Below are 16,311 nucleotides of genomic sequence, written 5' to 3' on the forward strand. Positions count from 1 at the left end.
TCATGCAAGACCTTCCTACGGCCTGTCTCAGAGACTGTCCTACTCTTCTCCCCAGAGACCGATTAAAGTTTACTTTCTTCACGCTGTGTATCATTAGTGGTGGCATCCTTTCAGATACCAGGCGGGGAGTGTGCTGTCCTGAGGGATTGGAGGGATGTTTCTTTCTGTGGCCACTAGGTGGTGCTTTTTCTGTTTGGGGATTATCTGTCATGGCCGGGGAGGAAATGGACGAGGAATGGCTGACACGAAGGACTCCAGAAGTCAGCGTAACATAAAAGGGATTTATTTCAACGGGGAAAAAACAAATACAAAAACCGTGGAAGGGAGACGACGGGCAGACACAGGGAACACAGGAACACAAGAACACAGGAATACAGGAACACACGGACACACAACGTCAACGACGCAACAGAGAACAAAACAAAACTGAGGGCTTAAGTACACACTGGGTAATCAGGGCAAGAGGAAACAGCAGGGAACAACAGGTGAGGCAAATGAAACTAATTACACAGGGGAAGCAAAGCTGAACACAAAGCACAGGAAAACCAGACTGTCAAAATAAACAGGAAGTGACAAACCAAGGAACATACTGACTAAACACGGGGAACAGGCACAGACTCAGGACAGAGACGCAGACATATCACAACACTAGGAAATAAACTAACACAAAACGCTGGGCCAACGGCCCAGGACATGACAGTACCCCCCCCTCAAAGGCCGGCGCCCGGCGGCCAAAACCAGAAAACAAAACCAGACAAGGGCGGGAGGCGGGGGACCAGGAGGGAGGGCCCGAAACAAAAACAAAGACAGGGAGCAAAACAGAAATCACAGGGCGTGAACAAAACAAATCAAACCCGTACAGGAAGAAAACAAAAACACAGGACCAGAACAAAAGGCGACGGCACAAGGCCGGAGACAGTCCAAAACAGGGGGTCGAAACAAGGAACAGTCCAGGAGCTATGACAAAACAAAAAACAGCAGGGGAAAAAACAGTCCACAGTTCAGGGGAGTCAGTGGGAAATCCAAAAACAAAAAACACACAGTTCAGGAGGCCGCAGAGGCCAAGGGGCCACAAAGCAAAATCCCAACGAGGGAGGCCGACCGCGCTCCCAGCGGCGGCGGCGACGAGGACGAGAAGGAATCACTGGAGGCCGACCGCGCTCCCAGCGGCGGCGGCGACGACGAGGGGGAGTCACTGGAGGCCGACCGCGCTCCCAGCGGCGGCGGCGACGACGAGGGGGAGTCACTGGAGGCCGACCGCGCTCCCAGCGGCGGCGGCGACGACGAGGAGGAGTCACTGGAGGCCGACCGCGCTCCCAGCGGCGGCGGCGACGGGGAGCAGGCACCGGAGGCTGACCGTGCTTCCAGCGGCGGCGGCGGAGCCGCGGAGAAGACACTGGAGGCCGACCGCGCGGCATGCGGCGGCGACGAGGAGGGGTCACTGGAGGCCGACCGCGCTCCCAGCGGTGGCGGCGACGAGGAGGGGTCACTGGAGGCCGACCGCGGGGCGTGCGGCGGCGGCGACGGGGAGCAGACACTGGAGGCCGACCGCGGGGCGTGCGGCGGTGGAGAAGGGCGACCCCGGGCGCTGGTGGGGAACCCTCGGGTGACGTGGAGCGCTCGGACTGAGCGGGACCCCCTGGCTCGGAGTGCTCGGACTGAGCGGGACCCCCTGGCTCGGACTGAGCGGAGACCCCCATCGGCTCGGACTGAGCGGGACCCGTGGAAAGGGAGACGACGGGCAGACACAGGGAACACAGGAACACAAGAACACAGGAATACAGGAACACACGGACACACAACGTCAACGACGCAACAGAGAACAAAACAAAACTGAGGGCTTAAGTACACACTGGGTAATCAGGGCAAGAGGAAACAGCAGGGAACAACAGGTGAGGCAAATGAAACTAATTACACAGGGGAAGCAAAGCTGAACACAAAGCACAGGAAAACCAGACTGTCAAAATAAACAGGAAGTGACAAACCAAGGAACATACTGACTAAACACGGGGAACAGGCACAGACTCAGGACAGAGACGCAGACATATCACAACACTAGGAAATAAACTAACACAAAACGCTGGGCCAACGGCCCAGGACATGACATTATCGCCATTTCTGCTTATCCTCTGTAACCCGTTGGCAGCCATATTTGTTTTTCCCTTGCACCTTGATAGAGAGCACATTGTGGATTCAGGTAGCCAAAGTATCTGCTATCATCCTCATCTGGGAATCACTATAGGGAGCATAGTCTGTGAGTATGGTTGTAATAAGATGCCTATGTTTGTTTGACATGGATATTTTGTACAGTTAACCAGGTTAAGTTGTGTTTTTGTTTCATCCGGCGTTTCGTATGTAATGTGTGATGTTGATAGCTTTCAGCTAGCCAAGCTAGTAGCCATGTATGTGAAATAGGCTTTAAGAAACTGGTAATACATATGGAGCATGTATGTTAAAGGGGGTTCAATGTGTTCATTATTGTCATTATTTGCTTCTTTCATTTCAGTTTTACCCCATTCTCATGCTGTTAACCTAAACGGTGGTGCTTAATAAATCCATCATACAGAGACTACAGTGTGTGGAAGGAGTTGTCTGTCTGCCTAGTGAAGAAAGGGGACTCTTTAACGAGGGCAGAACAGTATTCTTATCAATAAATCATTTCTTCTAATGAGAGGGTAATTACTGTTTCACACAGGGCAAGGTAGGTTTGGATAGCTTTTTTTTTTCTTTAATAACTGAAATCATCATTTAAAAGGTGCATTTTATATTTATTTAGGTTTTTGTGTCTGTTTGATCTGAAACATGTAGCAAATATGCAAAACAGTAAGAAATCAAGAAGGGCGCAAAAACTTTTTCACACCACTGCATGTATGATAGAAAATGAGGAAAAATCATAACTAATACATAAATATGGCCATTAAAATGTTATACAGTACAATTACTCAGTTAATCAAGTAAAAAGTCAAAATACTCGCTGTAAATGTTGTTGAAGTCCAGTGTTGGATTCTTAAAGTATTACCTGTTCATTTATTGTCTATATTAAAGTTATATCGTCATGCAAGCTCAGTGTAAAAAGGCGTCTCCATGGTTTGCAGTTTCTGGTTCATGAACTGTAAATCTGCAGTATAAGCAGCCTCGGGCTGCTTGTACATTCCCACATCAGTGAATCTATGCAGCTCGAATGTTAAGAGGTTCTCACCTGCTTGACATCATATCCCAAAAGAACAAAATTCAGATCCGGAGAAACTGCGAACTTTGAGGCCTTAAAAGTCGCCTGTGAGAGAAACAAGAACACAAGTTTTGTTTTCACAATAAAACAGTTTTTTCCTTTCAGATTGTTTCACACACACATATCAAGCCAGTCAGCTGATACAGCCACATAAATACACTCACACATCAGTGAATGACACTACAGTGAAACCTGAGCTGACCTGAGCTCAGTCACAATGACTGCAACCCACAAAAAGAAATCTCACAGCACTGACAAAAGATTTCTTTGAGCTATTTAATATTGTTCTTACAAATATTGTGTTCTTCAGCAGAAGGTCTGTCTCGTTGTTGCGTGTGTTCACTTTGAAAACGTCTCCATCCCAGCTCTGAAAGATGATTTCTTCCTCTGCGGGACAGAAACAGCCGTTAACGCCTTTTTAATTTTTAGACGTTTAAACAGGTTTGAGTTCTTCAGGCTGATGAGACGGTGACACACAAACCAGAAAAAAATCAGACATCAATTATATATTTAAAAAAAAAATCTTAGAACAATAATAATATGACATATTTGAATCTTGTCACAATTACGACCAAATCATCGTTCAGTTGAAGGTTTGCTGACGGTACTTTTGTTGGTTTTTGTGCGTCTCTCTAACAGCTGCAGCATCGGCTGCAGTTGCTCGTGTTTTTCTTTTAATGTTGCCATGGAAACCTCAGCCTCATGCATTTGTGAGCTGGTCTTGAAAGTTTGCATTATTTACATCATTTAAAATTGCATACTTCAGAAACGCTCTGCACCTCCGCGTCCGGTGGGCATTGAAAGCAGCTCTTTGTTTGTGGGTTGTGGTCTCTGCGGTTTCTGTTATCTCATTATTTCTTTTTGGGATTTGCTTCCTTTGCCTTCTGCGTTCTCCTGGATCTGTTCTCATGGCTGGTTCTCACTCCATATGTATTTATTTATTATATTTTTATCTAACGGGGGCAACACATGTTTGCGTTTGGTATATTGATGTTTATTAAGTGTAAACATGCCAGATTATAGCAACATTGCTCATTTACTTCTGCGGTCCTGGGGAGGGTCACCCAGCATCAGATCAGGTGTCTCTGCTCCACCCTGTCTCTGACCCCAGATTAAATCTCTTCCCATCAAAAAGTGTTTTTTATTCATCAAATGTTCTGACAGTAATGGGGGCTGTTCGATACTATGCACTTCATCATTAAAATCAATTTGATTGGATTATGGGTGTCCCCGCAGCACAATGGGGGCTCATTGTCTCACTGCACTCCTTCCCAACACATCTTTGATTTTGCATTTTTGATGCGTGGATTCGAGCAATGCTTATGACAACAGCAAGAACAAAAACAGGTCTTTTCTCACAGGTGTTGGGTCGTTTCGGCAGCACAGTGCGGAGGCAGAAGCTCCGTACTGCACAGGAGCAAATTTTTAACCATGCTGTGAAAAGAAATGCCAGGAGGGCGATGCTGAACATAATGAGGATGAAGCACCAACTGACGAGGAGGATTCTGGGGTCGAAGAGGAGGAAAATAAGGATGAAGTGATAGATCCCACATACTGACGAAGCCCCCACGTCGCTGCAGAAATGGAAGAAGGGTATGAAGTGAAGGAAAACCATGAACACGATGATGACGTAGATTGGAGTTCAACATGTATGGGACAAGGGGCTGTCTGTGGGTGCCCCTCCTGCCGCTGGGGCACTGATGTGACTGTGGATGAGCGCTTGGTCCCCTTCACAAGTCACCGTCCATTTAAACAGTACATCCTGAGTAAACCAGGGAAATATGAGGTCAGATTTGGGCTGCATGTAGTGCCAGATGCAGCTATACGTGGAGTACAGTAAACACTGGCAAACCTGCTGGTTCAGGGCATGTGAGTTGTCCTTGACATTACAGAAGGTCTCCAGGTAAAAACGATCACCTGTGACCAACTTCTTTACTTCGTCTGCCCTCGGCCCCCAGCCGCTGCTGGAAACAAAGCTGTGCACGGTGGGAACAGCACGGAGGAATGACCCTGAGCTTCCTCCTGCATCAAAAACCAACAGGGCTCAGTTCTCACTGAAGTGTACCTTCACTGCTCCGGTGCCCCATCACCCCAATTCTGCCCTCACCAAAGAGATCACAAAACATCCAAAATGGGCCAAAAATGCAATCCATCTGCACAGATCACACCATTACCACCTGCCTCGCTGGCCTCTGAGGACACATTCAGACTGTTTTTATTCTGAAAAGTTCATTTTGAAAATGAAAATGTTTTGGAAATGAATGTTGACATGTTTTCTATGTCAGGTAACGAGCTGGAATAAAAGTTGAAACGGAGGTGGGCCATAATTTATGTTTATGTTTTATAAACAGTAACAACAGACGGGGTCATTTTTGATCTGGGAGCACAACAAGTGTGATTATTTGCTGCCATTAAAAAAATTAAAGTGGCTTAAAAATCCTAACTCCACTTTGAAATACAGCCCTCTGTGATTATCAGTTTAATTTTATTTTCACTCAAAAACAGGGTATACTTAAACGAGGCCTATCGGCCCTACATTCCAAAACACAGGGAACATTTTGTGGTGATGTGTTGGACTGAAGCAAGACTGAAGCTTTAGATTTGAATGACAATTTATACTCTCTGATTTACATGACAGTCAAACCAGGCAGGGGGCATTTTTGACCCCCAGAGGACTAAAGGAGTGCAGCAATCGGGAGGACACTACGAGGGTTATGAATAAACTTTTTCACATCTGGATGCAGGAACCTTTAAAGGGTCAGGCGTTTTATCTTTGCAAATACAAATCAAATTGGAATAAAAATTGAAGATGCCACCTTGATGTCTCCCATTAAACAGGTGCTGTTCATACTGTTTGTGTGAAGCTTTAAGCCTGTTGGGAAGCTGTGGTCTCACTGGGTGTGTTCAGAGAAGTCCAGAAAGAGGAAGTGGCAGCAATGTGAGTGCAAATGATTCATCCGACCTGGTGAATTACAGAGTTTAATGAGTGACGGCGTGGGGACTGCTTAAACATTTAAAGGGTATGCCAGTTTAAGTCAGTTTACTATGTTCAATTCATACTCACCCATTACCATTATGATTTACTAGGAGCTCAAATGAATATGGACTTGTGTGTTTGGGCTGCATGCAAAGTTTGGCTGTAGATCTGAATCATGGGGGGAGGGGGGGGGGGGGGGGGGGGGGGGGGGTGGGGGGGGGGGGTGTCTGTATACTGGTCTCAGAAAAGGTCGCCTACTCTCACCTAAACAAACAATGCAGGCTGAAAGCTGCACAGCTGCTGCAGACAGACAAACAGAGTGTGTGTTTGAGAGGAAAAGCACTGTAGAGGAGTTCAGTATTAAAAGCTCTGGATGAGCACTTTGGTGTGTGAGACTGGAAAAGAGCTACGATATTAATAAAGTTTAACTGTTTTGAAACCAGAAAGGAAAAGCAGCAAAAATGAGAGTGTGTAAGTAAAGTTATCAGGATCACAGCTCTCTCAATAACACACAGGAGAATCTGATGCTTTATAATCCAGTATTTGGAGTGGTGGCCTAGGGGAGAAGAAGAGGGTTCATCACTGAGAGGACCCTGGTTCAAATCCTCGGGCTGGCATCACTGTGGGTCCCTGAGCAAGCCCACCCCCCCCCAGGTTGCTCCCCGGGCGCCCTTTGGCTGCCCCCTGCTCCATGCTGTGCTGTGTGTACTACATAATCCATGAGTGTGATGGGTTAAATGCAGAGAATGAATCTCACTGCATGTAAATATGTGACAAATAAAGCTCTTTCTTTCTTCTTCTTCTTCTTTCTATTCATTAAATTAATGTTTTAGTTTTTGGTGGTGTTTGACAGGCTCAGAACAAGTAAAGAATAAATGTAAAAATTAAAAGTCAGGCTTAATCTGCATGCAAATTTGATATGAGGTCCACAAGTCCAAAGAGGTTTTAGGATTATAATCTGCACACAGAGGTCTGAGGAATCTTCCAGGAAAAGTGTCGCTGCTATTTTTCTGGAGAATTGATCGGATGGTGATTTCATACATCTCTAATCAAACACAACCTGCCCTGGAACAGGACCGAAAACTAAGCAAACAACAGAAATTTAATGCAATCAGAACGAACGAGCAGCTAACAATGAGTTTCCTTACTTGTGATACAAACTCAGGCGGTCTTGCTGAAAGTCCTGTGATTGATTTGCACCTCAACACCTCAAATGTTAGTGCTGCAATGAGGAAACACTTTTGGGAATCCTCTGCAATCAAGCTTTCCTTTCCTTTCAGATTGCTTTAAACCTTGAATATAAAATGACTGCTGCTCAGTCGTCTACTATTGATGTTCTTTGTAACGGTCTTTGGCATATAAAGATAACACTTCAGTCCAAGGATGAGCAATTCTGCCACTGATCATGTGTAAAAGTTTAGGATTTCTGGGAGACACTAAACAGTCAGTTCAAGGCAATTTTATTTATGCAGCACATTTAAAACAGCAGGAGCTGATCCATCGTGCTTTCCAGGCATTCCAGGTCTCCAAAATCCCACATTTAAAACACAAAACTCAAACAGACAAACATCATGAAGGAAAAAAAAAAAAGTCGTTAAGCTTCACAAAAAGCAGCACAGCGAGGACGCGAGTGAGTGCATGAAAGATAGATGTGAGCGGTGCCCCTGAAGAGAGGAGGAGGGAAAAACAAGAAGAAACACTTATTTAGTGTGGCCTGTCTAAAAACTCTGCTCACTTTTCAACAGCCGAAACAATAACAGGAGATCCTGCAATAACTCTCATCTAATCCCAGACCGGCATTCCCGTCCACAGAGGCCGGAATTCCATTAATGCATTTGACAGGTCTGAATCATTTCAAGGTCCCCGTCTCATGTAAATGTCAACGAATAAGCTCGGAGGCATCAATCTCAGCCAAGAAAGCTGTTGGCTTGCAAACACTCAAAACACTTTAGAGTATAATGACAGGGAAATAAATATGAAATACAGATGGAGTGCTTGTTTTCAACTGGCAACAAAAATCCTCAAAAGGGCTCTTGTCATTTAGAAACTCCTACGAGCAGGAAAACAAACTACTTTTTTGTTTTTTCCATATTTTATATGCAGTGTATGTATCAAATTACTGGTTAAAAAAACTTTTAAAGCAGAGGTAATTGGGAAAATGGGTCCAGTGTCCTCCTGAGTTGAGAACGATTCCTTGGGAAATTGCTCCGAGGATAACGCCAACATGCAATCTCAGCTGTGATTAAAAGTGTCGTTTGGCAGAGGGCGAGAATGAAAGGAAATCCCCGCTGCTGACACTGTTTCAGAGACCACGAAAGCTCATGTCTAGCTCCTCAACTAAATATTACAGGCTGAAGGGAAAACGTGTGACACTGCGGTACTGTCATTAAATACTAACGTCCTTATTGATTCCAACTGACTGATTCAGGAGCCAGATTTATTTTAAAGGTGAAGTGAAGGTGCTTCAGGGCTGCAGCCAGTGATTATTTTTATTGTTAATTAATTTAACTTTTCACAGATCAGTCAGCTAATCATGTGATCTATAAATCAAAGTTATTTACAAGCAGCAAATCCTCAAGTTTGAGAAGCATAAAACCAGAAAATGTGACTTCAGAGATTAATTAAAATAGTTGCCAATTAAACAAATAATCCATTAGTCAGATGCTTGTTTCTGCTCCGCTGCTCTTCAGTTAAACTGAAGGCTCCGAGTCTGAGAGCTGCGGCTATTTGCCAGGCAGGGACTAATGGATCTAATTAAACAAGATTCTGGGACTCTGGAGCTTTACTCGTACTCCGGCTGAAAGTCGTTTTTGACATTTCTTTTAAAAAGCATCAACATCTGGGAAGCACTCAGTTTGTGCTCTGTCACTTTTCTTTATTAGATTGAGATGTTGGCAGTTGTTTCAAGTGCCAGTTTTGAAGATTTAAATAATAATCCCACTGTGTGTCACTGAATGAGCTGACACAGTGGTGACTGAACCTGTGGGATGTCAGTGGCTGTCAGTCCTTGTAATCATCTCTGGTTGTTGCTGTGAAGTTTTCTCTGCCTGCGCGTTGTTTCCTGTTTCCTGTTCCTTTTGTGTTTCCCTGTCTGCATCTTATTGTTTCATCTGTGAGACTCTGTTTACTTCTTGCTTAATTTTCAGTTCGTCTTTGTTCACCCTTCATGGTTGTTCACATTGACTTCACCTGCACTTTGATTCTGCTGTGCAGCTGTGTGTATTTAATCTCATGTTTTTGGACTGTGAACTGCCTCTGATGGGCTTTTTCTTCACTACGTGAGGTTGAAGTTTTTTTAATTTTAGTGACTGCTGGTCCATCTCCTGTGGAGTCTGGAAATAGGTTTGCACCTATAAAAAAAAAAACTTTACATGTCCTCATGCTGCAGCTTAAAAATGACATAACTGGCCAATTATGAGCTGACTTTTAGCACAAAGCATTCACAGGTCTGCGTTTGGAGGTTGGAGGGGCTGATGATGGAGAGGTTGGAGGGGCTGATGATGGAGAGGATCACCCCCTGCTTGAGTCACATGTCACATCATTTGCATCATTCTTGCTACATTTTATTACAGGTTTGTTACGTTTATGTATCAGCAATGACTTTGTTAACGTTAAGCATTAAAAACACCTGGGTGAGGTTTAGAAAATTGGGTTGACATGCAACTGTTGCCATGTCTTTTAAAGCTTTTCTTGGTTGCCATGGTGACACCTCCTTGCTTTCTCTGCACAAAAAGCCCTTCTGACATGAAATGTACTTCCTATTGAGATGCACTGAAAAAAATGTAGCAACCTGTGTCCATGAACACAAAAACTCATTTTTTTTGTGACTTTTTCACATGTTGTTATGAGGTTGGAGCTGGGAAAACACAGCAGTGCCATCTTTAGATTATTCCACAGCAGGTCCCTTGGAAATATCACAGGGAGTAATGGAAAAAAAAAAAAGGAGCAGCCACTACAAGTGGTTAAATGAGGAGCAGCAGGTGACAGGCTGCACACCTCTTAACTTCTCAGATGGTTACCAGCTTTGATTTGGATCCTTCTGCACGGCACAGGGTGTCAGTCTGTGAACAGCGAGGCGCAGTGAAAGACAGCGGCTCACAGAATGATGGGAAAAGGCCAATTATTGCCTGACATCTTTCATAAAGTGACATCGCTGTCTCCAGAATTCTGTTCCTGTAGCATTTACTTTGGCCATCTTTAACTACAGACAGTGCCAAACTCACCAGGACTGTGAAAGACATGGCTAGGACAGCATTACACAGCATGTCTGTGTAGGTTCTCAGTCAACATTGCACCGCTTTTAAAGTGAAATGTTCACATACTGTATACACCCACAACGTAATAAACATCCTTTCCCATCTGATATGTGCATTTTCCAAAATCTCTCTTCTTTTAGCTCCGCTTTGGTCTCCATGAGCTGCTCAGTGCACAGCCAGATAACACAAAAACTTATGAAAGCTACTTTTCTGCCTGTGATTGATTAGTGATATACAGTATATGCATGCCACCTCCTCAGTTTTATGGAGTCTGGATTCAGTGTACCACCCTCTGGTTGTTGAGCTCCTTGTAGCAGATGCTGACATTTAAAACTGGAGACTTTCTCTGTTACGGTTTGCTAAAGATAAGCTTTGAAATGTTTTAATAAGCCGGTGAAAGCAGGCTGGGGGCCAAAACTCTGAGCACTGGCTAAGAACTGCAGAGCTGTTCACAACCCTGTCAGAACCCTGCAGATACTACGTGAACATTTGGTGCTTTGGAGCAATAAAAGTTTGTCTTGTTGCACCTTTGTGATCTAAACAGACCTGCCAATGAGCGAGCAAAGACTCAAAGAGCCCGTGGCCAAGTGTTTATTATGCATTTCAAGAAAGCAGCACGGCAACTGAGAAGGAGCAGAGACTCTGTCACTGGCAGAGTTTTTAGAAAGGAAAACGGCTTTTTAATATATTTAAACATCTTTTTACCTGCATTTGGTATGTTTCATTTACTGTCCTTACAAATATTATTGTTGTTTTAGTATTTACTGTTATTTATTGCCATTATCCCTAATGTGCTGCAGCTATAATGGGGTGCACTTTTTGAGCATTGACGTACATTTCATTGTGGTGATGAGGTAAATGTAAAGATCCACAAGATATCTGTTAATTAACAGAATATATACAGTACACTCATCAGCCACTTCATTAGTTATGCCAGTACCAGAGTGGACCCCATTTATGGCATAGATTCAACAAGGTGCTGGAAACATTCCTGAGAGATTTTGGTCCACGTTGACATGACAGCATCGCACAATTTCTGCAGGTTTGTGAACTGAACATCCATAATGTGAATCTCTTGTTCCACCACTTCCCAAATGGACTGAGAACTGGTGACTGCAGAGGCCGCCTGAGTACACTGAACTCATGTTCAAGAAACCAGTTTGACATGGTCTGAGCTTTGTGACATGGAGCATTATCCTGCTGGAAGTAGCCATCAGAGGCAGGATGGATCAGTGCTTTCGTGCTGTTTATACCCAATTCTGATCCTACCATCTGACTGTTGTGGTGGAGATCCAGACTCATCAGACCAGCCAACATTTTTTCCATCTTCTATTGTCCAATTCTGGTGAGTCTGTGTGAACTGTAGCCTCAGTTTCCTGTTCATAGCTGACAGGAGTGGCACCGAGTCCGTTCCTCTGCTGCTGTAGCCCATCTGCTTCAAGGTTGGATACACTGTCCATGTAGAGATGCTCTTCTGCATATATTGGTTGTAACAAGTGTTTGTTTAAGTAACTCTTGCCTTCCTATTAGCTCAAATATATCTGGTCATTCTCCTTTGACATTTGGCATCAACGAGGTATTTTCTCATGTTTACATGCCTAAATGCATGAGTTGCTGCCATGTAATGGGCTGATTAGATGTCTGTGTTAATGAGAAGTTTAACAGGTGTGACCAGTGAGTATCCTCACCAGGAGTCTATTGTGTTTACTAAAGTTTATTTGATCCATTACTGCAGTTTTAGTATAAAAACCTAAATGGCTAATCTTATATGACAGATAAATACTTAACAACTTTGGTGTGTTTTAGCTTCTGTTAGCACTGTTACAGTATCATCAAGTTAGCGGGCATTTGCGTTCATTTAGCAGCCGAAAAGGCAGATAATTCATTCAGCAGCTGGTGGAGACCAAAATAGAGTTGGAAGAAAGACGTGTGTGTAATCATGTGATATGCCTGCTTCAGAGAAATGGTAAGAAAAGCTGTTAATAAAGCTGTAAGCAGAAAAAAACATTGCTATGAATATAATCTACGATTTTTCCAGAACCAGTTACAAAGATGCAACCTTTCACACTGTAGTTCTACAAAGTTCTCATTGAGTTTTGTGACCTTTTTTTCCAGGAACTTTTACCAATAAAAGAAACTATGTTTTGATAAAAGCCAGCTTTCATGTGAGAACATCAAAGATGACTCAGGTACTTTTATTCTCCTGCCCGTCAGACAGGCGGGGTTTGAGAGGCCCATATAGATCTGTGAGCTCCGGCTTCCACAGGCGGAAAACTCAACATACCTGAGAGGAGCCAACCACAGAGCGCGGCTCAGACAGCTTGAAAGTACTGACATCCGGGGTAAAGCCATTCACCAGAGAGCCTCAAAAGAATAAAGTCCTTCCATTATGACAAGTGCTACTTGTGTTGATGTGTTTCCTGGTGAGTCTGCACAGAGAGACCATCTTACCCTCTTTAGAGAAACAAACAAAACTATTTGATTTCTCCCAGCGTCATTTACCAGTTTAACTATAAACCAACCAAAACTCATTCATGATAATTCTTTGCACCCACAGTTAAATTATTATATTTGTTAAATTTAGGAGAAAGTTTCAAGAGCGTGTTTTAATTATCTTTAATGCTGATATTACAGTCAGAGTGAAAAAAAAGCTCAAGTTTGGGTCTGAAAATTAGCAGAGCTCAGGTGGGTTATAATTAATGCTTGAATTGTGTTGTTTTCTTTCATCTTTCCCATTAAAAAATGACATCTGATCCAACACAGCAGAACCATGTGTACTGCTGAAAGGGACTGAAAATGACAGCACAGAGTGCCAGTGGAGCTCAGGCGGCCCATATGCTGCTCTCTCTCCCAGCTTTGCTGTCAATAGAAGCTAAAAAGCTCAACATGCAACATTTTCTTTACAATTTAGACGTCTTCTCGACTTATACACAAAGATAGCTCGATAGAGTGCAGTCAGGTATAGTACAGTACGTACAGTATGTGCTCATATAGTTACTGCAAGCTGCAAGACACAGTTCAGTGATCAAATTCACAACACAACAGGAAATGGAAACGTTCCAAAATATATGCTTAAGGTGCTGCACTGCTATAAAGCCATTTTCACACGTGCACTGCAGCCTGAAATTATGCAGACATTACCCAGTGGAGGTGAATGTGAGAATGCAAATGTCCATGACAGTTAAATGGTCTTTAACTGCTGATGACTGAGCCCAGGTAATAGTCCAATGTATTCGCACCTGGTGGCCGGCCATCCTGTGTGCTGCCCGACTCTCCTCACATTTACAGGACTGCATGTTTGAAAAGAGCTTAAGAGACAAGCTGGCTCACATTTATTTACAACCCTAAAGGGGGAAAGTAATGGTCAGAAAGACTAGTGGGCACATGAATTCACAGATGCTGTATATAAACATTGTTCAGTGTACTGCCAAAAAAAAAGATGCTGCAACACCACATCTTCCTTCTATATGTTAGACATATATAAGGATGTTTGAAATACAGTCACAGTGAATATTAATATGCCAGACTTAAAAGTCCAGCTCCAGTTCTTATATGGTGTGCCATTTTGCCACAATATCCTCATTTAATAATTACTTGTATGATATTTCTTGCCCTGCTTTACATAAAATGTTTCTTTCATCATACATGATGATTACTGGGTTGGACACTTTTTAAAGTAAAAGACCATTAATATGCTTTAATCTGTCCATCATCTATAAATATTTTTGCTAAATAACCAAGAATATTTTAGAAAGGACGTCATCTATCGTCACTGATGTTGTTTTGGTGTTATTTGTTAGATTCAGCTCATTGTCATTGTGCGCACAAGGCACACAACGAAATGATCGTTCCAGATCACTCATCCAGAGACGAGCGTCTGCGGTCATGCAGCCAGAGACCGGCGCTACCGTTAGGCAATGTGGTTTAAGTGTCTTGTCCAAGGACACAACGCAGTATCTTCAAAGCAGCTGCAAAGCAAATAACCAGATTCCAGGTTAACTAAAGACTCCTCCTGGTCTCCCTCCAGTAATCCAGATCCAGGGATCTCAGTCTGGGTCTGAAACACCAGACTGATGTGTAAAAGTTCATTTGGCTGTTTTCTAGCTGAACAATGAAAAACAGAATGAAGAAGAAACACTAAGATTTAAAAAGGCTTTAAAAATACCCGACACTTTGTCAGGAGTTGCTGGAATTCGTATTGCAATTAAAGGCTCTTTTTATTGCAGAAAAACAAGAATGTGAATAACTCTGAATGAAGGACACCGGCGTGGCTTACCATGCTGAGAAGGAAGCCCACAGACAGGCTCAAATCTGCCCACTGCCCCCCCCCCCCCCCCCCCCCCCCCCCCCCATCCTTCCTGTCCGCTCTCAACTGTCCTGCTGTAATAAAGGCTGAAACGCTAAGGCTAACATTAGCCAACCATCCACCATGTTCCCAAACCCTAACATTACCAATAGTGTGATGCACAGATAATGACCCTGAAGATATTTAACAATGTAATTTCAGGTCTTTGCAGCCTCTGAATTCTGGTGTTTTATCTCACCGCTGATCCATTTTGCCTCAGGATCGTGTATCTGGAAGTTTCTCTCAAAGAGGTCGTCCAATGTCAAAGGTGTACCGAAGGGTTTACCACCATCATCTGAGGAGAAAAACAACAAAACAGTCTTTTATTCGTTTATTTTGGTAATATTTAACGCCAAGCCTTTAATTACACTTTTCAGCACAACACAGGTAATATGATGTAAAGATAACTGAAGGATGTGTGGTCACAGGCATGATTTTAACTGTACAAACTGCATTTTTCATAACTGGGAAACAAAAAAAAAATTCTGTTGAGTGACAACTGAGGCAGTAAATCCCTTCCAGATGTTGTCTTAAACAGTCCCCTCTCTGCTTTCATCACCCCATCCTCACATTTTCCCAGTAAACAATTAAAACCTGGAGAGATTTACCTCAGCCATTGTCTTATGTACTGTGTGTATTCGCTCCACCGAATTAATAAAAATGCTAATGAAGGCAGAAAAACTGGAGAGTTTGCAGACAGTATGCAAATTGAGAGAGATACTAATGTAATGTAGCCGAGACTGATGCTTAAATACAATTTATTTCCCTTTTTTTTTTTTTTTTTTTTGCAGTGTTAATGCTGATTTTTAAGTTGCCAGTCAAAGTTTGCCACAGTGGCCGTACGCTGGTGTCAGGCAGTGATACGGGTACGTTACATGTGTTTGTAAATGCACACGCAGATCTGATGAGGACATCAGCCATTCACAAAATGAAGATTTTCAGAAGCACATAGACGAAGGAAACATACGTCACCGCTGATAATCAAATCAAGGTGATCTGCTTTTCACCGTATCAGCTGAATCAAAGCTTCATGCTCGCTCAGATTCTTCCTGCTGTAGTATTTCTGAACCTCTGCGCTTCAATAAAGACAGAACGTCTCTGTGAAGAGTTTTAATGTTCTCACAGAGTCAGTCATATTCCTGTGGATTTTCTCCTGAATTGGTTCATTCATATTTAGTCTTTATATCTAATCAGTTACTATTTCCTGTTTCCATTTTAATAGTGCTCTCTTGTGCCTTGCTGTGAGTTTATGTCCTGTTTATGTTTATGTCCTGTGATTGTCTGCACCTGTGTCTCCTTTCCCACCTGTTTCCGCTTCCCTAATCACCCTCTGTGTATAAGCTCGCTGCTCCTGAGCTGATCTGAAGTTTGGAGGTCTGCAGAAAGTTGGTGACCGCTGTTGTATTATATGCACCTCAGCATCCACTGACCCCACTCTGTGATTTTATGTGGCCTGTCACTTAATAGCTGAGTGGCTATTGTTTCCAATCACTTCCACTTTGTT

General features: G+C 43.4%; 1 protein-coding gene across 2 annotated transcripts in view; it reads right to left on the reverse strand.

Annotated features, from left to right (window-relative positions):
• The window catches only part of LOC115800443 (inactive dipeptidyl peptidase 10-like), a 145,457-nt gene that overhangs the window by 58,860 nt on the left and 70,286 nt on the right, over positions 1-16,311 (reverse strand). For both annotated transcript variants that reach the window (XM_030757805.1, XM_030757804.1), the window contains exons 3-5: positions 15,007-15,102; positions 3,522-3,616; positions 3,200-3,274 (exon numbers count right to left, since the gene is read on the reverse strand). In XM_030757805.1, coding sequence (XP_030613665.1) covers positions 3,200-3,274; positions 3,522-3,616; positions 15,007-15,102 — 266 coding nt within the window. The remainder of the gene's footprint in view (positions 1-3,199; positions 3,275-3,521; positions 3,617-15,006; positions 15,103-16,311) is intronic.

This window comes from Archocentrus centrarchus, chromosome 21 (assembly GCF_007364275.1).
Source record: "Archocentrus centrarchus isolate MPI-CPG fArcCen1 chromosome 21, fArcCen1, whole genome shotgun sequence".
Taxonomy (NCBI): Eukaryota; Metazoa; Chordata; class Actinopteri; order Cichliformes; family Cichlidae; genus Archocentrus; species Archocentrus centrarchus.